This window comes from Balaenoptera physalus (genome assembly GCF_965194825.1).
Source record: "Balaenoptera physalus genome assembly, chromosome: 1".
Classification (NCBI taxonomy): Eukaryota; Metazoa; Chordata; class Mammalia; order Artiodactyla; family Balaenopteridae; genus Balaenoptera; species Balaenoptera physalus.
Window position 1 is genome coordinate 15,371,795 of NC_138882.1, and position 26,107 is coordinate 15,397,901.

A 26,107-nucleotide genomic window follows, 5' to 3' on the forward strand; every position below is an offset into this window, starting at 1 on the left:
GGAAGCCACCGCAATGAAAAGCCTGCGCACCACAACGAAGAGTAGCCCCTGCATACCGCAACTAGAGAAAGCCTGCATGCAGCAACCAAGACCCGACACAGCCAAAAATAAATAAATAAAATAAATAAATTTATTAAGAAAAAGAAAAAGAAAGAAATGCCAAGCAGACCTGATTTCCGGTGGCTTCTTACCGTGTACACAGAATAAACAAGTCAGTATGGCTCTTCCTGTGCTGGTCCTGCTCACCTTTCAGTGCGCTTCTCCATGCCTCCCATGTCGCTTTTCTCATTGCTCATGATACCCTCGCTCCTTGGCTTTTCTGTTTCTTAAAATCGCCTCAGAACCTTTGCACTTGTTCTCTTCATTTGAGATGCTCTTTCTTAGATGTTTGTTTCGCTGTCTCTCCTTGACATTCAGGTCCCATTTCAAATACCTCCTCAGTGAGGCCTCCTTGGCCACCCTCCTTAGCCAGCCCTCTCTCTAACAGACACTTTCTGCTATCAGTATCTTGATTTGTTTTCTTCACAGACGTATCACTTTGTTTCTTATTTATCATCTCTTTCCCTCTTCTAGAATAAGTTTCTACAGCAGCAGAAACTTTTGTTCTCCACCCTTTTCTCAGCACTTAGCATAGTCCTTATGAACTAATGTTGTATAAATGTGAGGTAATTTGGTCCTGTGAGAAAATAGACTATTTCTTTGCAAGATTGTTTTGATGTTTAAATGGCAATGCCATACTCAGTAGCAGTTGATATTATTTTGATGGTAATGATGTTATTGTTGGATGTGATGTCAAAGAACTACATAGTTAAATTTGCATTTTAACACAAGTATTTCATGTAGGTTTGAAATGTTAGATAATGATTAATACTAACAAAATTGCATAATTGCATTTTTTTTTGAATTTTAATTTTTATACAGCAGGTTCTTATTATCTACTTTATACATATTAGTGTATATATGTCAATCCCAATCCATAATTGCATTTTTGAGTCAGCTAGAAGTATTTGTTACTTTTCTGAATCCTAGTAAGCTTAATAGTGAAATTAGGAAATTATTTCCCATGAAGCTGATTCAGTAGCCTAGAAGTAAATGTCTTCTTTTTCACCAGAAAACTGGCATCCTGAGAATTGAAAATTTTGTTGTATAAGTAACATATGTACACTTTTTATTCTTATTGCTGTTTGCCAAAATTAAATTTCTAAAGTTTTGTTTAAAATATGCAACTGTGACATTTTATCCAGTAGGAAATGTTGTGTGCATATAATAAATTTTGGATACTTTCCTAGTAGATACTGATGAGTTCATAATAAATGGCAAATTAATATGTTTTTTATTAAGGCATGCCACAAATGTACAGTTCTTGCATTAATGATATCATTTTTTTGGTTTATATTTTTTAGCAGAGTATCTATTCAGACAGAAAAAAACAACAGAAATAGATTACTTGTTAGGAGATATCTCAGTATATACCCACTTAATATTGCTGTGAAAAAATAAAGCTAATTGGAATATGTTTCTTAAATGCAGACTCTCATATAAAAATAATTCTCAGCTTTAGTATTGAAATCTTAATTTTTCTTGATGTAACTGTGAATGAGCAATAAATAACTGGTTCCTATAAGCTTTTTGACAAATGTTATTTGTGCCAATAAATTCTCAGTAGCTCCTGATCTTGGTTGTTTAATATTGGAGTAACATAAGCAGAAACAATTTATATGGTTGGAAAAAATAAACTAGGCAACTTGTTTACAATGGAGTTTAGCCACAGAACAGAAAAATATTCAGCATCTTCTCTCTTACATACACTTTTTTTTTTTTTTTTAGCCTTCTCTAAATTCATACCCTACAGGCTCCATAGATTTTACTTATATGCCTTATATTTGCAGCAGGGTAAACCATATTCAATTATCTCATTTTTGTTGGCTAGGTACAAATTAAGTGTAATTTTAAGGTAAGTAATCTGTTTGCCACTCAAAATGTGCTACGATCTGTTTACTGTAAATTATAGTGAAAAAAGTTAAAATATGTTTATAAAAGTGATTTTGTTGGTGCTCTCATAATCTATATATATATATATTTTTTTATAATCTATATTTAACAACTGTTGTATGCTCTCTTTCTCTCCTAGTCTGTGCAGATAATAATCATGTCCGGACATGGACGGTAACACGATTCAGAGGAATGATCTCTACTCAGCCGGGTTCTACTCCTCTAGCATCGTTCAAGATACTGTCCCTGGAGGAGACAGAAAGCCATGGAAGCTATTCCTCTGGAAACGACATAGGTGGGCTACATCTTTCGGGGGGACATTTTCAAGTACTGTGTAGGCAATGCCGAAGAAGTATATTATCTGCAGTAGAAACCTAAAAAGGAGTTTTAAATATAAATTTTTCATTTTCACTTTGAAACTCATTTAAAACAGAAGTTTAATGTTTTTCTGATTAAGTTCTATAAAGTCACAAAATATACAATTTTTTTGACTTTATGAAGGTACAAAAGTGATAACACATTTAATAGAAACAGTACTTTGAATTTTGAATTTTGAACTTTTCCCAGGCTAGGGATATGTGGTACCATATTCTCTTGTGATGTCGGGCAGCAGCAGCAGGCCAAAGTTCCCGGTCAGCCGCGTGACCACAAGGGTAAACAAGTGATGTGCTTAGAATCAGTCTGTACCCACATAGCCATTCTCTTTTTCACTTTCAGTATTCAATAAATTACATGAGATATTCAATACTTTATTATAAAATGGACTCCGTATTAGATGATTTTGCCCAACTGTAGGCTACTGTGAGTGTTCTGAGCACACTTAAGGTAGGCTAGGCTAAGCTATGATGTTTGGTAGCTTAGGTGTACTAAATGCAATTTTGACTTAGGATATTTTCAATTTAGGAGTAATTTATCGGGACATAACCCCATCATAAGTTGAGGAAAATCTGTATTATAGCATCATTTTTCATTGTTTAAAAAGTTGAGGACTTCCGTGGTGGCGCAGTGGTTAAGAATCCGCCTGCCAATGCAGGGGACATGGGTTCGAGCCGTTCCGGGAAGATCCCACATGCCGCGGAGCAACTAAGCCCGTGCACCATAACTACTGAGCCTGTGCTCTAGAACCTGCGAGCCACAACTACTGAGCCCACGTGCCACAACTCCTGAAGCCCACAGGCCTAGAGCCTGTGCTCTGCCACAACAGAAGCCACCGCAATGAGAAGCCTGCACACTGCAACGAAGAGTAGCCCCCGCTCACCGCAACTAGAGGAAGCCCGCGCACAGCAATGAAGACCCAATGCAGCCAAAAATAAATAAATAAATAAAAGTTGAGAGCACATTTTTTATCTTACTAGCATTTCCTAATTTAAGTGATGTTATCTCCAAATGCTAACCACTTTTGTTTATAATTAAAAGCCATGATGGCTGTACACATTTGAAACTTGAAATACTTTTTTCCTTCATTGCTAATGATTAACCTGAAAATAGCTTTGAAGCTGGAAAAGGGCTGGTGTTCTTACATACTGAGAGTGGTTTTGATGGCATCCATTAGGAAACAGTGTAGGATGTCTCTACTGATTTCAGCAAAGGGTATATATAAAGTTAGTTAAAGTTAGTTATAACAAATCAATTTCTCCCTACACCATACATACACACAAACAGTCTTCATGGAGAAAGATCATTTTCCTGAAGGATCCATTTGGAAGAACTAATGCACCTTGTAGATCATCTTGTATAAGCAGAAATTATAGCACTGATGGAAAACAAGGAGTGCATCAGAATTGTAATGTATGAAACTATTAAATGTATGTCCATCGGGATATTTGCTCCCACAGTAAAGATTTCAAAATAGTTACCTTTAAAAAATGTAAGCTTCTGGAGAGAATTGCAGTGCCACAGTCTTAGTATTTTTAGAAAGAGAACTGCTCGGTGTTGTCACTTTTATCAATTGCTGTGTGATCCCAGTTCCCAGTGTGATGATAGGCACTGAAAGTTTTATTTCGACAACAATTTTTTTTCCAGCTTTATTGAGATACAATTGACATATAACATTGTGTAAGTTAAAGGTGTAGCATCAACAGATATTGAGTACTTTTGCTCCAGGCATTAGAAATCTAAAAAATTGCAGTGAACATCAGCTTACACTATAGTGAGCGGTGGGAATAAAAAGCAAACGATTGTATTTTGCACACTGCTCAAGTGCATAGGATGGAAAGCCTCCAGGAGAGAGTGCTAGTCTGTGTGCTAGGTGTTGTAACATACACTCACATTTAATCTTTTTGACAATTTGATGAGGTAGACATTATCCCCACTTAACTTTGACAGAAACCGATGTTCAGGCAGAGCACTTCACAGAGGTCTTATTGTTTGAACTGAGAGAGGCGGCGGGGGGTGATGGTAGGAATTTGAACTGAGATGTGAAGGTGTGGAAGGTTCTAGGACAGGGACATTCCTGGAAGGGAAAACAGCATGTTAAAAGGATAGAGGCCAATAGAACCTGGCAGGTTTGGCAAATGTCAAGAACATCATTAATTGTTGATATGTAGCTGAGAATAGTAGGACATGAGACTAGGTAGATAGGCAGGTGTCAGATCAGGGAGTACATGTGTAATGTGAATAAAAGATATTTAGAAGCAGCCCTGTAAATTACTTAAGACAGTCATGTAAAATGTTTAAAAGGGCCAGGGAGATGTTTTTTCTTTTCTGTTCATAGTTTTGTTTTAAAAAAATATCCTAAGAGGTAGACATATAGACTAGTGGAACAGAATAGAAAGTCCAGTGTCAGTGGGGGTGGTAGGGGTGGAGTCTAGATGGTAAAGGGTAATGGAGTAACAGATACTGGAAACAACTGTGAAAGAAAGAAGAAATGGAGCTAGTTAGAAGGCGTGGACATTCAAAGGTCATATTTTTGAGTCCTCTTCCTTTCTCCCCCATTGAAGATAACAGAGATGTAAGGATATTTTTTTGTGTTCTCTGAAGGAAAGGTGCTAATTTGGGCAAAAGTGTTGGGGAAACTATAAGAGGGGTGGTATGGATAATTACTTAAGGTATGAAGTTATGTGAGAATCTCACATCAGTAATAAAGTTTGAGGGGGAGGGAAGATATAGTCCCGTAATCCTCTTTCCTAGTTATTTCACCCGTCATCAATATTTTGACTTTGTTTATGGGTTACTGAGTGAGGACTGTCTTTTCATTTCAATAGAATTAGACTTCAGAGAGTTGTGCAGGAATTGGGCAACTGCATAGCTTAGTGAAAGCCAGACAGCTTGTGTTTGGATTCCAGTTGCATCAAGTAGAACCTAAGAGATCTTTGGTTAACTAACCTGTTGGTGCCTTACTTTTCTCGTTTGTAAAATGGAGATGATAATAGTGCATCCTTTATGTGGTTGTTATGATGATTAAAATGAGTGATTTGTAAAGCGTGTACTGTGGTACATAGTAAGCATAAATATTTGCTAACTAGTAAGAGCGTTATTCTGTTTATTAGGTGTGATTCACATAAGATAACTTGGGATATATTATCTTTAAAAAATGTGTTGTACATCACATACTTTCTGTGAATGATGAGTTGATATTTAGCTATGGAGTATCGTGGGAAAAGAATTACTAAATTTTATGTGTAAGTTTTGCATAAAAACACTTTATATTGTTCACATTCTTTCTAAAACATGTGAGCCATTTTCCTACCTTGCCAAGTACAATAAAGTAAAAATAATTGAATTTACCTTTTAGATTGAAATCCTTGAAGGGTACAACAGGCTCTGATAAATTAAATTCTATTTAATGAAGTTGTACTTTATTTTTTAAGATTTTGCATGTTAAGTTTTCAAAAAAAGTGACATCAATACATGAAGTAACTTCATTTATACATCCCTTTCTTGAAGTGATAAGAAACTGAGCATACTCTGAAAGATAGTAAGTGTAGAGCTTACATTTTAACAGGTCTCCTTCTAGTACTCTTAATGTATAGCCTCAAGCAAATTATTGCTTTCAGTTTTTACAGCCTTAGTGCATAAAATATAATTTTGAAATGTTCTATATATATTTTTTTGAATTTTGTTTTTTTTTTTATACAGCAGTTTCTTTTTTTTTTTTTAACATCTTTATTGGAGTATTATTGCTTTACAGTGGTTTGTTAGTTTCTGCTTTATAACAAAGTGAATCAGCTATACATATACATATATCCCCATATCTCTTCCCTCTTGGGTCTCCCTCCCTCCCACCCCATTAGGTGGTCAAAAAGCACCAAGCTGATCTCCCTGTGCTATGCGGCTGCTTCCCACTAGCTATCGATTTTACATTTGGTAGTGTATATATGTCCATGCCACTCTCTCACTTTGTCCCATCTTACCCTTCCCCCTCCCCATGTCCTTAAGTCCATTCTGTAGTAGGTCTGCGTCTTTATTCCTGTCCTGCCCCTAGGTTCTTCATAACCATTTTTTTGTTTGTTTTTTAGATTCCATGTATATGTGTTAGCATACGGTATTTGTTTTTCTCTTTCTGACTTACTTCACTCTGTATGACAGACTCTAGGTCCATCCACCTCACTACAAATAACTCAATTTCGTTTCTTTTTATGGCTGAGTAATATTCCATTGTGTATATGTGGCACATCTTCTTTCTCCATTCATCTGTCGATGGACACTTAGGTTGTTTCCATGTCCTCGCTATTGTAAATAGTGCTGCAGTGAACATTGTGGTACATGACTTTTCTTGAATTATGGTTTTCTCAGGGTATATGCCCAGTAGTGAGATTGCTGGGTCATATGGTAATTCTATTTTTAGTTTTTTAAGGAACCTCCATACTGTTCTCCATAGTGGCTGTATCAGTTTACATTCCCACCAACAGTGCAAGAGGGTTCCCTTTTCTCCACACCCTCTCCAGCATTTGTTGTTTGTAGATTTTCTGATGATCCCCATTCTAACTGGTGTGAGGTGATACCTCATTGTTTTGATTTACATTTCTCTAATAGTGATGTTGAGCACCTTTTCCTGGGCTTCTTGGCCATCTGTATGTCTTCTTTGGAGAAATGTCTATTTAGGTGTTCTGCCCATTTTTGGATTGGTTTTTTTTTTTTTTTTTTAATATTGAGCTGCATGAGCTGTTTATATATTTTGGAGCTTAATCCTTTGTCCGTTGATTCATTTGCAAATGTTTTCTCCCATTCTCAGGGTTGTCTTTTCGTCTTGTTTGTAGTTTCCTTTGCTGTGCAAAAGCTTTTGTTTCATTAGATCCCACTTGTTTATTTTTTTTTAATTTTCATTACTCTAGGAGGTGGATCAAAAAAGATCTTGCTGTGATTTATGTCAAAGAGGGTTCTTCCTATGTTTTCCTCTAAGAGTTTTATAGTGTCCGGTCTTACATTTAGGTCTCTAATCCATTTTGAGTTTATTTTTTAAAAAAATTTCTGATGCAAGATGAACTACTTGTAGTGTTGCATTTTGTGTCTGATTTTGACATGGAATGCAATGCCACATTGACAGGCATGAAGAATTCTTTTTTTTTTCAAAATTAATGTTCCTTTTTAAAAATGAAACCAGTTAAATTTTAATTAACTTTTGACATTTTGTTTTCTGACCCAAGGGCCTTTTGGAGAGCGAGATGATCAACAGGTGTTTATCCAGAAAGTTGTTCCCATCACTAACAAATTGTTTGTAAGACTCTCATCTACTGGGAAGAGGTAACACTTTACTGTAAAGATATTATATTCAGAAGTCACATTTGTCTTGCAAAACATGTTAAGTCATTTGACACTGATAAAAGAGTGGTATCAGAAACAGATCTTTGAGAGAGAAGTCTATTGTTTAGCTTGTGGTTGTTTCAACTTAAAATTAAGACAGTACACTTAGTGCTTATTCTCTAGAATCTACTTACGATTTTCACTAATGCTGTGGACATTTAGGAAGGACTAGTGATATGATAGTAGAACAGATACACAGTGAATTGGATGGTAGACAAGTTAAATTCTAATTCTGGCACTTCCTCTTACTAGCTATGTAAATTCAACTTAACTTACTTTGTTTCTGTGAGCCTCAGTTTCTTTTAAACTTTAACTACCTTGCCAAGATTTCACTGAGTGAAAACATGCAAAATACTTTGCATAGTTCCTGACTATAATTGATGCTCAATAGGAGTTAGTTTCCTCCTTTCCATTTGACTAAAATTTTACTTCTCTTAAAATTATTATTTACAGCCTCAAACATATTGCGCTGTAACATTTCTCCTCTTTAAAAGCAAAATTTTTTGCATGTCAGGAAAGTGAAAAAAGTAAAATTCCTATTAGTAGTTATTAAGTAGGTTACAAATTTTTATATTAATGTTACTAATGCTAGTGATATTTTAAATAATTTCTCTATTATCCTTTCTTCAGCATGTGATTGCTAATTTCTTAATATTTTAATGATAAAGTCTTTGAGATGATAAATTTTCTTTCCATCAAACTTCATTGCATGTAGTCATCAGCGATTGTTAAATGAATTGATTCCAGAAAATGATTTTTGTGTTCTAAACTTTTTTTTTTTTTTTTTTAAGAAAATGTATTAGGAACCTACAATGTAGTTAGAGGCCAAATTTTTATCTGGAGAAATGCGTCACCGCGCTTTAGTGTTGGTGAACGTGTTAGGTGAAGAAGCTGCCAAATGGTTTAAAGCTGCTGTTATAACAGCGTTCTCTAACAATGTAGTCTTTCATATTCTTCTTCAGTGCTCATGTCCTCTCCAGTGTTGTTCCCTAAGTATTGTTCTGTCACTTCAAACAATAGCAGAGTGTTGTAATCAACTACAATTTCTGCATGATAAAACAAGTTTTATAGTTTTTAAGTTTATGATTCCAGAGGAAAAGCTATAGTTGTAAAGATAATAAGCCAAGGAACCAGGTTGGAAATGTTTTTTTCCTCTCATTTAAAATCCAGGCCCTTAGGCTTTATTCCCCTCCCCTCCAAAAAAAAAACTAATTGTACAAATTACTTTGTAATATTAAATAGGAGATCAGCCCCTTATGAAGCTAATGTGAAGCAAAGCTTTTTGTTTAAAGACAGTTCAGGTTCTTAATAGAAATAAAATGAAAGGGCTTTATAAGTAGGCAGGGAAAAAAGCTTGTAAAAACTTTTAAAGAAGTAATTCTAAGGAATCTATCCCATAGGAAAAATGAAAAGAGCCAAATCATATTCATATGTTTGTTTTCATGCACTTAGGCTTGTTTTAATTGTTTTTTTAATTTTATTGAAGTATGGTTGATTTACAATATATTTATTTCTGCTGTACAGCAATGTGATTTGGTTTTATATATATATATATACACACACACACACACACACACACACACACACACACACACATATTCTTTTCCACTATGGTTTGTCACAGGATACTGAATATAGTTCCCTGTACTATACAGTGGGACCTTGTTTATCCATCCTATATATAATCGTTTGCATCTGCTAATCCCAAACTCCCAATCCATCCCTCCTCTCCCTTGGCAACCACAAGTCTGTTCTCTATGTCTGTGAGTCTATTTCTAGTTCATAAATAAGTTCATTTGTGTCATATTTTAGATTTCACATAAAAGTGATATATGATATTTGACTGACTTCACTTAGTATGATAATCTCTAAGTCCATCCATGTTGGTACAAATGGCATTATTTCATTCTTTTTTTATGGCTGAGTAGTATTCCATTGTATACAGGTATCTTCTTTATCCATTCAGCTGTTGATGGACATTTAGGTTGTTTCCATGTCTTGGCTATTGTGAATAGTGATGCTGTGAAATAGAGGTGCATGTATCTTTTCAAATTAGAGTTTTGTCTAGATACATGCCCAGGAATAGGATTGCTGGATCATATGGCAACTCTGTTTTTAGTTTAAGGAACCTCCATACTGTTCTCCATAGTGGCTGTACCAATTTACATTCCCGCCAACAGTGTAGGAGGGTTCCCTTTTTGGTCTTCTGCCCATTTTTTGATTGGGTAGTCTTTTTGTATTAAGTTGTATGAGCTGTTTGTATATTTTGGAAATTAAGCCCTTGTTGGTTGCATCATTTGCAAATGTTTTCTCCCAGTCTGTAGGTTGTGTTTTCATTTTGCTTATGGTTTCCTTTGTTGTACTAAAGTTTGTAAGTTTGATTAGATCCCATTTATTTATTTTTGCTTTTATTTCTATTGCCTTAGGAGACTGACCTCAGAAAACACTGGTACGAATTATGCTAGAGAATGCTTAGCCTATGTTCTCTTCTAGGAATGTGATGGTATCATGTCTTATTTTTAAGTCTTTAAGCCATTTTGAGTTTATTTTTGTGTATGATGTGAGGGTGTGTTTTACCATCATTGATTTGCATGGGGCTGTCCAACTGTTTTCTTAATTATTATTTACAGTGAGACATCTTTATCCAGGACATCCCCCCCTGCAGGTGGATACCACAATCTCCCAGTACTCGTCCAACTGTTTTCTTAATTATTATTTACAGTGAGACATCTTTATCCAGGACTCCCCCCCCCCCCTGCAGGTGGATACCACAATCCCCTGATACTTAAGTCCCTCATATAAACTGGTGTAGTACAGTCAGCCCTCTGTGTCTGTGGGTTCCACATCATGGAGGGCTGACTGTAGTTTTAAACAGAAACAGGAATCTAGATTTTTAAAAATATTTTGTCAATTCACAAATATTATTGAAAAATAATTAACTACATTAACAAAAATAGTAAAGTGATCTTGATAAACACAGAAAAAACATTTGACAGTTCAGCAACCATTTATGATTTTTAAAAAAGAATCCTAGCTCTTAATAAAGGGCAAATTCATTAATCTGATATAAATAATACCTGCAAAAGTAATTGTAGCAAACCTCATACTCAGTGGTGAAATACTAAAAGCTTTTGCCTTGAGATTGGGAATGAGACCAGGATGGGCTCTGTCACTTGCTATATGTGGGCATTGCAGGAATTAACTCCCCCCTTACCCCCCACCATCTTTTTCCCTGTCTGCTAGGAAGCTCAGCTAAGCTTCATATTCTGTTCCTATGTTTCTCACATTAATATGAGTTGTATTTCCTCTTCCTCCTTTATTTTCGGACCTTGCATTTGCCTGGCACTAATTGTTAATAATTTTTTTTTTTTTAAATAAGCCTCCTCAACTTTGTTTTGAAGTAGGCTGGGGTAAATGTTTCAATCAAGTACAATTCTGTTAACCCTTCTATGGCTTTGGGACATCATTTACTGACATTATTTCTTGGTCTCCTCATTTGTCAAATGTGGATAATTGTTCTTTGTCAGGTTCTTTTATCTTTTATTAAAAAAATCAATGAAGATAGCTATAAAAATGCTTTGAAAAAGTTGAGTATTAATATATTGGAGAATACAAGGCTTGAATTTTATTCCTGTTGACTTTCTTTGACTCCTTTAAATCTGTTTTATATATGTGGAAGAGTCAACTGTAACTTTGCAAAGAGACAATTAATTAATTTAAAAATCTGAATTATAAAATGTAATTTGTTCCTCATGGTTTACAACTGTACAATATCTTTTGCAGAATCTGTGAGATCCAAGCTGTTGACTGTACTACAATATCCTCATTTACAGTGAGAGAATGTGAGGGCTCCAGTAGGATGGGCTCAAGGCCAAGGCGCTACTTGTTCACAGGCCACACAAACGGCAGCATTCAGATGTGGGATCTGACCACTGCCATGGATATGGTTAACAAAAGTGAGGATAAGGGTAGGTTCCATATGGAAAGGTGTTTGGCACAGGGTAGGCTTTTGACATAAGTGATTGACTGTAGTGATGTATGTTTTCCTAAGATGTAGGTGGTCCGACTGAAGAGGAGCTACTCAAATTACTGGATCAGTGTGATCTGAGCACATCTCGCTGTGCTACTCCTAACATCAGTCCAGCAACTTCTGTGGTTCAGCATAGCCGTCTTCGTGAATCAAATTCTAGGTAGGTTAAAGAGCTGAATTGATTGCTTTGGGAAAATTGGCTGAGCTATTGTAATCACATAGTTCTTTAAAGCAAAATTTTTCAAAGTACATTTTAAATTCATACTTTATTTTGCTATTCAATTTTTAAATTTTCTTTTTACTAAATTTCTCATCTATATGCATAAGTAAGTTTCTTTTCATAAAAAAACATTTTTTGCCCTTTAACTTATTTTGTGAATTGCTGCCAATTTGGATGCCTATTATGTGATCAAGAATTCATTCAAAGGAAATTAGAAAAATCACATGTCCCCTTAGATGGTATGTGGAACTGGTGTTCCTATTGCCTAGGGACATATTAATAAAAATGATTACATTATCTTGTCTAATCTTATTTTGTCATTGTATTAAAAGTACATAATGCCTTAGTATATTGTTTTAGTTAACCATATTTTTTTAAAATTCCAAAATCTGAGTTAAGGGCCAAATACTGAAACTGTGTTGGTTCCACATTGGTTTTAAAGGTGTTTTCCCCAGCTTTTTTCAGCTATTCAAAAATCTAGCTTCATTGTGAATATATATGTATTATTTGCATTGTTAATTTTGTACACACACATACAGTATATAGCGTGCTTAAAATACATCTTTATATATATAAATAAGGACATAGTAGTCATTATAAAATTTATGTTTTAAGTGGTAGTTTAATTAATGAGATGTGCCCCTGAAAAATCCCAGAAAGAAATGTGAGCTGTAATTATTAACTGTATTTCAGTCTTCAGCTCCAGCACCATGAAACCATCCATGAAGCAGCTACTTATGGTTCCATGAGGCCTTACAGAGAAAGTCCCTTGTTAGCAAGAGCAAGGAGGACTGAGAGCTTTCACAGTTACAGGGACTTCCAGACTGTGAACTTGAACAGAAATGTAGAAAGAGCTGTCCCTGAAAATGGTAACTTGGGTCCAATACAAGCTGAAGTGAAGCGGGCAACAGGGGAATGTAATGTGTATGAGAGAAAGTCTCCTGGAACAGAAGTTAAAAGTTTGAGAGAATCAGATAGTGGAGTGGAGGTGCATAAAATAGCTGAAGGTTTTCTAGAACCCAAGAAAAGGTCATCAGAAGATGAAAATGAAAATAAAGTGGAGTTACGGAAGAAAGGAGGATTTGAAGGAGGAGGATTCCTTGGAAGAAAGAAAGTCCCCCACCTGGCATCATCACCAAGTACCTCTGATGGAGGAACTGACTCACCTGGTACTGCGTCCCCATCTCCTACGAAGACTACTCCATCTCCTCGGCACAAAAAAAGTGATTCTTCAGGTCAAGAGTACAGCTTGTGAAAACTCAGAAAATGAGTAGTTTCATTAATTTAGATGAGAGTTAAACTTTACTGGATTTCAATACATTAGCTTTTACACCAAAACTTTACAAATTAAGATTGGACTTCATTCAGTATCTTTTTGACAGAATTACCTGCGGTAAGGAGATAAAATAACCATATCAATCATCTCTTCAGATCTTTTGGAAATTTTTTTTAGTTTTACAGGCACATTTACTAGATCATTTGTAAAGCAGGAGTCTATTTCAATGTTTACTCTGTGGATTTTGGAAGCATAGTACCATGTCTTAATAAGATGGTGCCCATATAGATGAGCATCCCCTTAGAGTGTGGGAACCAACAGACTGCATTCCTAATGTTGATTATGCCTGAGATTTGTCTTGCAATGTTATATTAAGCGAATTACATAATTCTCTTTCTTTGGAGCTTAGTCTCCCAACCCTTATTGTGATTGCAAAGTGGTTTACCAGGTATTTAATGAGGTGCTATGTTTGTGAAAAAATATGTAATTCAAAAACACTATTGAATACCAGATGATTACTCTGTGTAGTAGGAAGTCCTTTAGGATAATTTTATTTTAATTGTGGTCATTTTCTGATTCTCATTGTTGGAGTTCTTAAATCTTTCTTAGCAAGCATCACCAATATTAAATATTAAATTGGTCAAAAGTCAATTTAAACTTTCTTTAAAGTTGGAGCAATTGTCTGTGTTTGAACAGATGAAATAAATAATAAAGACAGCTTTGAGTGCCCACAAAGGAAAACTGTACCTGTTGCTAGTCTGCCTTGTTTTAGGAGCCACCATATTTTTTTTCCTGTGTTAATCAATCATCAAGATAATTAATTAATTAAATTAGAATGTGGCCATTTTGTTAAGCTTGAGACTGCAGTTCTGAATTTTTTGGTTAAAGGTTTTGGCTGCTGTAGAAATACTTTAAATATATTTTGAATTATAAGAAGAACAAAAAAAATTTTGTATTTTTTTTTCCATTTAATTGGAATGATTTCCAAGTTTCTGCAAATAATAAGGTAATTGTAAATTTAAAGCATTAAGCATTTATTGGTGAATAATGTATATATTCCCATTCTGAGAAATATAAGTGGATCAAGTCAAAATAAATTCTTTAAAGTTTACTATATTGCCAGTGGTTTCACAGCCATTCTCTTGTATTTATTTGTCAAGTCAAGTCAAATAAAAGTGATTAAGACTATGTGTTTTCAGTTATTTAAGGAACAGTTATCCTGTTTAAAGTGCACCTGCCATGAGTTTGTTCATGTCTTTGCTTTTTCCCATAATTAAAAAGGGGAATGGGAGCAGAAGCAATTTATATGTATGAAAACTAACGTGTATTACCGGTGAGGGGAAATATTGTTTGTTAGGCAAAGCATAATTTCATTATTACTAAGGATTGTAATTATCTCTTACACCCTTCTTTCTCATTATCATACTCGTGTAAAAGTTGTTGGGTGGGCAAGTAAGAAAACCTTACAAATTGAGTGTTTGTTTACCCAATCTTTTCCTAGAGTAAAAGGCCACTGGAAGTTTTTTTTAAAGAATTATTATATAGTAAAATCTCATAAAAAGGCAATTCACTATACCATTATTCTGTACTATATTTGCATTATACTACAAATCTTTTCTCTTTCACTTCTTAACAAGAGCTTGAACCTTGATGTTGTTATAGCAGGAATTTGAGTCTACTCTGGCACTTAACTTGTAACCTTGAGCAGATTATAATGAAAAAACTTAGGCATAGCAGGGATAATTACCTTACTGGAGTTTTTGAGACTGAATGAAAGGGGAAAAAAGCCCTCCGAAGCCACCTGCATGCCGCAACCTCCTCTCTTCCTCACCTGTGCTGTGTGAACTTCTTTCACTTCTTAGGAGAACAGGAACATCTTTAACACTGTCCATCATTGTAAGGAAGAATAGGAAGATTTTAGAAAAAAGGCCATGTGAGGACTCAGAAGATGGCCACCTACAAGAGCACTCTCACCAGAAACCAACCCTGACAGCACCTTGATTTCAGACTTACAGCCTCCAGAACTGTGAACAGAGATTTTCAGACAAGATGGTGGAGTTGGACGACCTTGAGCTCACCCTCCTCTCATGGGCACACCAAAATCACAACTAACTGCTGAAAAACCATCGGTAAAAAAGACTAGAGTCTCCTCCGAACCCACCCAAAAATTCTACGTCCAAAGAAAGACATAAATCATGAGACAGTAGGAGGGGTGCACTCACAATATAATCAAATCCCATACCACCCAGGTGGACAACCCACAAACTGGAGAATAATTATATCACAGAACTTCTCCTGCAGGAGTGAGAGCTCTGAGCCCCATGCCAGGCTCCCCAGCCTAGGGGTCAGTCAGTGGGAGGAGGCGCCTCTAGAGCATTTGCCTTTGAAGGCCTGTGGGGCTTGATTGCAGGAGCTCCACAGGACTGGGGGAAATAGGCACTCCACTCTTAGAGGGTGCATACAAGGTCCCACACTCACCAGGTCCCAGGGCAAAAGCCGTGAGTCCATAGGAACCTGGGCCAGACCTACCTGCTAGTTTTGGAGCGTCTCCTGGGGAGGCAGGGGCAGCTGTGGCTCTCGGGGGTCATAAAAGCTGGTGGCAGATGTGGGGACCTTTGTGAACTCTGGATGGAGTCAGACATTTCGAGTCCTTGGCACCAAGACCCTGCCCCACCCAACAGCCTGTAAGCTCCAGTGCTGGGATGCCTCGGGCCAAACAACCAACAGGGTGGGAAAGAGCCCCACCTATCAGCAGACAGGTTGCCTAAAGACTTCTGGACTCACAGCCACCTCTAGACACACCGCTTGACAGGGCTCGGCCCACCAGAGGGCCAAGACGCAGCTCCACCCACCAGTGGGGAGGCACCAGCCCTTCCCACCAGGAAGCCCACACAAACCTCTCTACCATTCTCACCCACTAGGGAGCAGACACCAGAAGCAAGGAAACTACAGTCTTGCAGCCTGTAGAACTGAGTCCACAGCACAGATCAGAACCTACCCTGGGACCAACTGGCCCCTGGCCCTTGGGTGACAAGAGGGGAGTGTACTGCTGGGACACATAGGACATCCCCTACAGGGGGCCACTTCTCCAAGATTTGGAAACATAACTAAGCTACTACATATGTAAAAATACAAATAGAAATTTAAACAAAATGAGACAGCAAAGGAATATGTACCAGACGAAGGAACAAGATAAAACCCCTGAAGAACAACTGAGTGAAATGGAGATAGCCAATCTACCTGAGAAAGAGTTCAGAGTAATGATTGTAAAGATGATCCAAGAACTCAGGAAAAGAATGGAGTCACAGACCGAGAAGACACAAGAAATGTTTAACAAAGAGCTAGAAAAATCTAAAGAATAAACAGATGAACTAGAAGGAATCAATAGAATAAATGAGACAGAAGAATGGATAAGTGAGCTGGAAGGCAGAATGGTGGAAATCACTGCTGTGGAACAGAATAAAGAACAAAATGAAAAGAGGACAGTCTAAGAGACCTCTGGGACAACATTAAATGCACAAATATTTGCATTATAGGGGTCCCAGAAGGAGAAGAGGGAAAGGGCCTGAGAAAATATTTGAAGAGATAATAGCTGGAAACTTCCCTAACACGGGAAAGGAAACAGTCACCCAGCACAGAGGGTGCCATAAAGGATAAACCCAAGGAGGAACATGCCGAGACACATAGTAATCAAATTGATAAAATTGAAAGACACAAAAAATTATTAAAAGCAACAAAGGAAAAGCAACAAATAACATACAAGGGAATACCCATAAGACTATCAACTGATTTTTCAGTGGAAACTCTGCAGGCCAGAAGGTACAATATATTTAAAGTGATGAAAGGGGGAAACCTACAACCAAGAATACTCTACCCAGCAATGCTCTTCTTCATATTTGACAGAGAAATAAAAAGCTTTACAGACAAGCAAAAGCTAAAAGAATTCAGCACCACCAAACCAGCTTTACAACAAATGCTAAAGGAACTTCTGTAAGTGGAAAAGAAAAGGCCACAACTAGAAACAAGAAAATTATGAAATGGGAAAGCTCACCGGTAAAGGCAAAAATATAGTAAAGGTAGGAAATCACTCACACACAGATATAACATCAAAACCAGTAATCATGAGAGAAGGAGAGGACAAGTGCAGGATATATTGGAAATGCATTTGAAATTAAGAGATCAGCAACTTGAAACAATCATGTACATATATATAGACTGCTATATCAAAACCTCATGGTAACCACCAAAGAAAAATCTATAATATACACATGAAAAAGAAATCCAAACACAACACTAAAGATAGTCATTAAATCACAAGAAGACAAAAGAGGAAAGGAAGAAAAAAGATCTACAAAAACAAGTACAAAACAACAAAATGGCAATAAGAATATACATATAGAAAATTACCTTAAATATAAATGGAGTAAATGCTCCAACCAAAAGACATAGACTGGCTGAATGGATACAAACACAAGACCTGTATATATGCTGTCTACAAGAGACCCACTTCAGATCTAGAGACACATAGACTGAAAGTGAGGGGTTGGTAAAAGGTATTCCATGCAAATGGAAATCAGAAGAAAGCAGGAGTAGCAATACTCATATCAGAAAAATAGACTTTAAAATAAAGAATGTTACAAGAGACAACAAAGGACACTACATAATGATCAAGGGATGATTCCAAGAAGATACAACAATTGTAAATATATGTGCACCCAACACAGGAGCCCTTCAATATATGGGGCAAATGTTAACAAACATAAAAGGAGAAATCGACAGTAACACAATAATACAGGGGTAATTGAACACCCCACTTACCTAAATGGACAAATCATCCAGACAGAAAAGCAATAAGAAACACAGGCCTTAAATGATGCATTAGACCAGATGGACTTAATTGATATTTATAGAGCATTCCATCCAAAAACAGCAGATTACACTTTCTTCTCAAGTGCACATGGAACATTCTCCAGGATAGATCACATGCTGGGCCACAAAGCAAGCCTTGGTAAATTTAAGAAAATTGAAATCGTAAGTATCTTTTCTGACCACAAGACTATGAGATTAGAAATCAACTATAAGAAAAAACTTCAAAAAACAAATACATTGAAAAAAAATGAAATATGTATATACTTCGTGTGATTGATGAAAAACAACAGAATTATAATTCTCATGATGAAAAGTTTTTCCAGGAATTCTGAAATTACTTCAAAACAACACTCAAGTATTTTCATATCACTAGGATAAGTATTGTTATCCTCATTCAAAATGAGATCACCAAGACCCACTGAGGATAAATAATTTCACCATAAGGCTCCTTAGCTACTGAGCCACCTCGTGAACCCACATCTGTTTCAGTAGCCTATGGTCTTTTCCTGGCTTTCTCATCCAGGCTTCTATATCAGAGTCACCTGAGGTTACCTGCTAAATTTGAATCTCTGGTGGTTGGGACTCATGTTTTGAAAAAATGTGTTACAGTTGATTCTAACGTTCTTCTAATTCATCGATGGTTGAGAGGTTATTCAGAACATCCTTTTTTCTTAAATGGGCTCACCTTTATCATTTATGTGTAAACTGTAAATACAACTCAGAGCTGTTAGTATTTTTTCATAAATATATTAAATCAAACGGTTCACATTTAAATATTTATTAAGCAAACCATCTTTAGATTAATTTACATGATATTTGTGCATTGGAAATAAACTATTCATGTGTGACATAATTAATTCCTTCTCACTGAATTATTCCACCTGGCCTATGTTTTATTTACAGGTTGTTCAGATTGAATTATATTGATGCCAACAGGGTTTTTAGATCAGCATGAGGTACCATAACAGATTCATATTTAGGTTTTCCATTTAGTAGAAATGGCAATAGATCATCTATAAATACAATTCTTGGTAGAGCTTATAAAAGCATAGGTGTATACTCTTATCAAAAACAGTTAATATCAGGCATAACAAAGCAGTTCTTAAAATTTAAGCTGAGTATGTGGCCTCTTCAAGTGAGGGGACATAAGTCAGATTTAGAGAGAGCCACCTGTTGTAGTCTCTGTAAAGGAGAAGTGGGCGAGTACTGGAGTCCCTGTGCACAGCATGTATTCTTCCAGGTTCTTTACAAAACTGGTACTCAACATTAGGAATATCTGGAAGCTTTTAAAGGTACTGATGCCTCAGCACCACCCCCAACCAACTGAATCAGGATCTCCAGGGGTGAGACCAACTGTTGAACAGGGGCTTGGCACACATTACCACTTAAAGTAGCAAGACAACATTCTGGGCTTCTCTGAAGTAAATACAAGTAGAGTTCAGAGTGTTGCAAGGGTGGTGGTTGTGGGTGGAAGCTGTGCGGGCTTCTGTCCACTCTGAGCCATGGGATCAAAATGTAAATGATTCAGCTAAACGAATTCATGTAATAACTGGATGTCTAAATAGATGATTAAGTAGAGAAAGACTTAAGATAAAACCCCTGCAATTTTCTTTTTATGTTCCTTTGAAGCTTTAGAATGTGATAATGGTGTCTAGTTAATTTTTCAGTAGTGAGGATGTGCTCATTCTCCTGAATCCACCCATGACTAGCCAATCACATTTGCAGAGGAGTAGACCAAGGATAAGGATGCAAGCACAGGGCTGGGAAGGAACAGTTTTCTGTCTATACCTTAAGTAGCTCTCATGCATCAGAAACTCAGCCTTGGTCAAGGCTCATCTGTGCCAGCTTTAAATTAAGCTAAGACTGAATCAACAAGTGGGAATTAAAACCTGTAAACTAAATTAGCCAATCCTGTTTCCATTTCAGAAAGTATAAAACTTTTGGTGAGGAAAAAATATAATTTGAACATCCACTGCCAAATGTGCACAGTTATTTCAGATTCGTTTGCTTGTAGCATTTCTAACAAGGGGACAGAACTTCTGCTTAATACTGGTCTGTGCTTTTGACACTTAAGGTTGGCAAGGCTTGTCCAGGAGTTGGTCATTCTGGGGAGCTGCTCGTCTGCAGATTTGGGTAAAGTCTCAGTACCCTCAAAGTTCATGATCTTTGACTGTTGGACATTTAGGGTAATTCATCATTTTCAGGCAGAGTAAGTAAGGTTATTCCTTGTTTTACAAGTTTTTGCCATCTCAGCTTTGGGGAAATCCACCTATTTCTGAATGTAATTCACAAAATATGTCCGACAGTTGTGTTTTAGACATACATATTCAAAATAACTTCCTGGAGTCATTAAGACCTTTAGGAATGAAGAAGGGGTTTTCTTACATTGTTTTCCATAAAGAACAAACTTAAATACATTTCATTTTTGTTGACTTGGGGAAAAAAATGCTTCTTGATGTAGACCTTACCAATAGCTTTATAATCCAAATAAAGTAAATAGCAAAAACTTTTGACCCATGGAAATTGGTACTGTTAAATATCATCTGCTCTAAGTGATTCTAGTAGTTCTCTGAAATGAAGGGATATAGTACAGATATATGATATATATTCATATATGTAATCCTGTATTTACATATAAATGTTAATTTTATAATTTCAAGGCTGGAAGGAACACAAAATTTTTCCTTTTTTAATTTCACGTAGGCTAGTTAAAAAATGCAAATAAAACAGTTTCCATGTGAAATGTGCCAAGTTGAAGATGTCAGTATTCCTGGGTATTCAGTGAATTGAGACAATTTTATGTAAAGTACTGATTGGAGTTTCAAAACTATGTAAAATATCTATCAAAACCCTTCATTTTTCTCCTTGAAATCTATAAATTAGCTGTTTATTCCTTAGTTTTTTAGAAGATTCATAAATGTAAGAACAGACACTGATTTACAAGTTTATGTGGTTTGGTAAATATTTATCCCTAAACATTGTAATCAAGTAGAACCTACAGCCAAATGTGTAGCCTCAGTGCAGAGTTTGTTTTTCTTTTAAGTGTTTCAGCTTGATCTGAAATTGGGACTTGACTTTGCAGCTATTATTAGAACTGTTCCTCACAGGGTCATGTCAACTTTCATGGAAATAGGGGAATGAAAGCAGAAGCAGTGCTGTGCTGCTCAAAGCAGCAGCAATGACATCCCCTCAGAAGGATCCTTAGCTTTTAAATTAGTAACTTCACTTACCGGTAGCAACTGTGGGCCAACTCGAAATTGCCACTGATTATTCATTTAAACAATGGTGTCACTGCCAAATGAGCCAAGTAAAAGTTATATGCTTATTTAGCTTCCACAAAATAAGGGGAGCAAAATAAGTATTTTCATACGGACATAAAATTTCAGAAACCCCACATTTCAGACAGCCAGAAAAATAATAGTTCTTAGACCTCTAATTAGGGAGGAACAATTTCAAAAACACTCCTCATTTCTTTAAAGGATTATAGGATAACAAGCAATGGCTTTTCAGCATTTATGATGTGTGATAACCCAGTGGGGATGGGGTGTGGAGCCCTCATCCAGCTTTATATCTTACAGGTTTCCATCCTTTACAGGTGGGTGTCGGTGAATGTGGTGTGTTCCTTAGTCACAGAGCTGAAACCCTTGATGGCATTCATCAGGTCCTCTTCATCCACATACTGAAAAAGACACCAATCATCACTGGTTAGGATGTTTGCTGGCAATAGTCTTATGCAAAATGTATTAATATATCATTTGAGTGTTACATTGTACCATATCTTAACCTTTCAAGCCTCAGTTTCCTCATCTGTAAAGTAGGGACGTTTTATATGATTTAGTTCAAAATTAAACAGAAGAGCCAGAATGCAAGCTGTTATGCTCCATTGTGTCTCACTCTCTTACTGTATTTTATATTTATTGAATAGGGCTAGTAATATTGATTATAATGTTATAATGAACAGATAATTTGCCGAGTATGGGCATCTTGAAAAGCTTTCACTGAATCGCTTTGCATACTGCCTATTACCAGTATGGTCAAAAGTAAGCAAAAATGGCAATATAGTATAATAGTGAAGAATGGGGGCAGTGTAATCAGACAATGTTTCTAAGATCCCAATTCCACGAAAAAATTACTAGCTGTGTGTTCTTGGGTAAGGGCACACATTCATCTAAGCCCTCAATGTATTATGTTGAACTATATGAAACTGCCATTTTGCATGTCAAATATGATCAATTAACAATTATTTATGTTTCAACCTAATATAATTATTCCTGATATTTAGAAACTTTAGATCCAAAATGGAATCATGGAATTCAGTAGTTGTAACAACTTCAGACAGGCCCATGATTTTTAAATGCTTATTATTTATCATCATTCTAAGCAAACCAGAAGGACTGTAAATTTTATTTTTTGTTGTGATTAGAAACTGGAGCCAGGAAACTTGCTTTATTCCTTGCCATTAGTTAAGAAAGGTTTCATGGAAGTCATCAACTTTTCAGTGAAGGAAAAGTGAGAAGTGGGGAGAGAGAGAGATGAGTGAGAGTCCAAATGCAGAAGCAGATAGTTGAAAGAAATGGAGGTGATGACTTCTGGCTCAGAGGAGTAAGCAGAGGCGCTAAGTTCTTAGTTGGCCATCTGTTTATTATCCAACTATCCCAAAGGAATGGTACTCTCTCAGACATGTAGGTAGTTGGCACAATGAAGTGTGATGGTTGCTAAAAACTCTAGGACTTTATTCATTTCAGCCACTAGGGGCTCAAAATAAATATTACATAATGATGAGGTTAACACTTTTGTACCCCCTGGACTGAAATTATGAAAAACAAAGTTCATAAATAGTAATGCCCTTATTTATCATAATTTTCTGAGTTTCTTGGAAAGAAACCATTGATCTTATTGAGAGACTCTTTTTCTCCTCTAACCATAAACCAGAAGGAAAACACACTTCCTTTTCTTTTCTTTTTTTTTTTTCTTTTAGTAAAACAGGTGCTTGTACTTTATGCCTCTTTTAAGCCAGTTCCAATGTTTTCAGTCATGTTCTGCCCAAGATAATGAAGTAGAGCCTGTTTGTCTCTTTACTTGTGCATGAATTTATTTATTGAGCATCTATTATGTGCCAGAAGAACAAGGCAAAGTTTCTACCCTGCTCATCAAGCAGGTAAACAAGTTGTTGCAAAATAATTGGGTAAGTGGTCAGAGGGATGCACTGAGTGCTGTGCGGCCATCATTCAATGAGGTACAGGAAGCTCCGTGCCACCTCTTTATCAACATACTTCTGGAATGTTTAGCAAAGGCTCTGGATGAGGAAATTGACTCACCAGTCCGCTATCATGGCCCATGATGGTTTCCCACAGCGAGTCGTCAATCAAGACCTTCTTGTCTTGAATGTCCATGAGTTGACTGACACTGCGGTGGAGAGAGCCTTGGGAATAGGTCTGGCTGACTTGGTTCTGACTTGGGACGCGCAGTACAGATAGGCTCCGGTTGCTCCTAATACTCACAGGTGTCCCAGACCGGGGGATTTTGGTATCAGCTAAGCCCTGAAAAAAAAAGTTACTGTTGGTGACTAAGGTCTAAAGAAAACAGTCTTGAAGTAGGATAGAAAATCATGTGTCACATGTCATCAATGAAGGGAATGCTGTCCCCATCTCCTCCTATGGAACTTAGCTCATCTGGAGTCCTGTGGCCCCTGGATTCTTGGTAAAGGTGAGATAATAAGCTGATGGTCACGTTAGATGGCCATCATTCTTAGTGCCCCAAGAGCTCACATACTGGTGCTTTGGCTATTGTTCCCTGTGGACTAGGGCTGCTGCATTGCAAAGCAGGAGGGTGAGGGGTTGGGTTAGCAAGGTAGTCTCTTCATGGGTGTCAGCACAGAGCCTCCTTCTTGAGAACAGCCCTTCCCCAGAGCAAAGTTAGCAATGTTCTCTCGTGGTCAGTCACTAAGTGAGCACAACTGTATTTCACTTTAAAATTCCTGGATTTATGTAGGGAACCTGACTCCTCCCTCCCTCTTTTCTCATTCCACATTGTTCCCCTTGTTATAGGATTCCAGCCTCCAAAATAAAGAGGACACACAAAGACATCAGAAAGACAAAGGCACTCTATGATTAGGATCTAGAATGTGCCATTAGGAAGTGTAGCTGCTCTAAACATCTGAGGGTTCTGATTTAGCTGATTTAACCAATCAGTGAAGTGTTCTGCTTTTCACCATGCCATCAACACACCATGCAAAGATCATGCATTCATGCAGCACACAGAGGTACCTCAAAGTGCATGGTGTAACTTTTTAGGGTAACATTGCTTGACACATCAGATACATCAGCCACGGAGTCAAACTGAAAACAAAAGTGGGGTATCAGTGTTTGGAATCTTTTAAAACAAATTCTTTGGAGGGAGGAATCAAGATGGCAGAATAGAAGGACGTGGAGCTCACCTCCTCCAAAAATACATCAAAAATACATCTACATGTAGAATAATTCTCACGTAATACCTTACTGAACTAGGGCAATAGATATCAGACACCCAGAAGTGCAAGAAAGAGCTCCACATAACTGCATAGGGCAAAAGAAAAAAAAAGAAATCAGGATGGACCTGCGCCCCTGGGAGGGAGCTGTGAAAGAGGAAACGTTCCTACATCCTGGGAAGCACCTTCACTGGCGCGGAGATCAGCTGGGACAGAAAGGGAGCTTCAGAGGCTCGGAAGAGAGTGCAACAACTGGTTGGTGGCAGACAGAACAGAGAGAGATGGGCACAGAGGATCGGTGCTACCTTGTTGCAATCCCCAGCCCAAGATGCATGCCTACTGGTGTGTGCAGAGGCTGGGTGCTGAAACTCAGGCTTCAGAGGACAGCCCGGGGGAGAGGACTGGGGTTGGCGGCATGGAGACAGACTGAAGGGGCTGGAGTGTGGTATGGGCCACAACTGGGGTGTACGCAGAAGAAGCCTGGGCCCGCTATAGAGGCAAAGTGCCATTGCTAAAGGGCGTGTGAAGGGAGGGGTGAAGCCTGCCATACAGCCTCTTTCTCCCTGCTGCCTCTACGAGCTCTGGGAGCAGGACAGTGGGTGCTCCCATGGCTCAGACAAGTCCAGCCTCAGCAGCTGTGGGCTTTGCGGTCACATGAACGTGGAGGTGGGGCTGGGGTCTGGGATGCTTCCATAGCTCCCATGGCAGGTCCAGATGTGTGACTACTGCAGTCCTGGTACCCAACTTCAGTGGATCGGCACCTAAGGATCTGTGCTGGTGGGTTTGTGAAAACGGCGGCTTTGTGAAAACAGTGCCTGAGGGACACCAGGGCCAACTGCCTGAATTCCCACGGTGGAGGTGGTGCCGAGGGCAGTGCCAACAACAGTGTACTTTGTGAGCCTGCACAGGTGACACCACAGAACGCACTCCCTGGTAGACAGCTCTGGCAAAGGAAGACTCAGTGGCTCCTCTCCCAGAGGGAACACTCCACTCCCGTCTACCTCACACTGCAGCTCAGAAACCGTTCTGAGGGCTTCTACTCCAACAACTCAGGAGCAGACTCTGCCCCTGACAGGGAAGTGACAACCACAGAGCAAAGAGGAGGCCTGCTAAATATCTAAAGGCAGCAAGAGAAAAACAAAGAGTTAATTACAAGCAAACCTCCATAAGGCTATCAGCTGCTTTCTCTACAGAAATGTTGCAGACCAGGAGGGAGTGGCAAGATATATTCAAAGTCCTGAAAGGGAAAAATATGTAACCTAGGATACTCTAGCCTGCAAGCTTATCATTTGGAATAGAAGTAGAGATAAAGAATTTCTCAAACAAGCAAAAACTAAAAAAATACAGCAATACTAAGCCTATCCTAAAGGAAATATCAAAACGTCTTCTCTAAATAGGAAAGAAACAAGAATCTATAGGAAACAGAAAATCTCAGTTTGAAACTAAATCACTTAAATAAGCCAGTACACATATTAAAAGAAAAAATTTCTGTGAAAGCGATGATAACCAAAA

The 26,107-nt window shown here is 37.5% G+C and overlaps 2 protein-coding genes across 5 annotated transcripts in view; one reads left to right on the forward strand and one right to left on the reverse strand.

Annotated features, from left to right (window-relative positions):
* KCTD3 (potassium channel tetramerization domain containing 3) overlaps positions 1-13,966 on the forward strand; it is a 68,563-nt gene extending 54,597 nt beyond the window's left edge. For 2 of the 3 annotated variants that reach the window (XM_082426320.1, XM_082426322.1), the window contains 5 exons: positions 2,132-2,287; positions 7,578-7,674; positions 11,518-11,702; positions 11,786-11,924; positions 12,678-13,966. In XM_082426320.1, coding sequence (XP_082282446.1) covers positions 2,132-2,287; positions 7,578-7,674; positions 11,518-11,702; positions 11,786-11,924; positions 12,678-13,239 — 1,139 coding nt within the window. In that variant the 3' untranslated portion in view covers positions 13,240-13,966. The remainder of the gene's footprint in view (positions 1-2,131; positions 2,288-7,577; positions 7,675-11,517; positions 11,703-11,785; positions 11,925-12,677) is intronic. The other variant, XM_082426321.1, reaches the window with a different exon arrangement.
* Positions 13,967-14,107: 141 nt separating this feature from the next.
* Positions 14,108-26,107, reverse strand: part of USH2A (usherin) — a 794,931-nt gene continuing 782,931 nt past the window's right edge. The window contains exons 70-72 of one of the 2 annotated variants that reach the window (XM_082428282.1): positions 24,396-24,467; positions 23,448-23,669; positions 14,108-21,808 (exon numbers count right to left, since the gene is read on the reverse strand). In XM_082428282.1, the coding sequence (XP_082284408.1) occupies positions 21,719-21,808; positions 23,448-23,669; positions 24,396-24,467 (384 nt within the window). In that variant the 3' untranslated portion in view covers positions 14,108-21,718. The remainder of the gene's footprint in view (positions 21,809-23,447; positions 23,670-24,395; positions 24,468-26,107) is intronic. The other variant, XM_082428283.1, reaches the window with a different exon arrangement.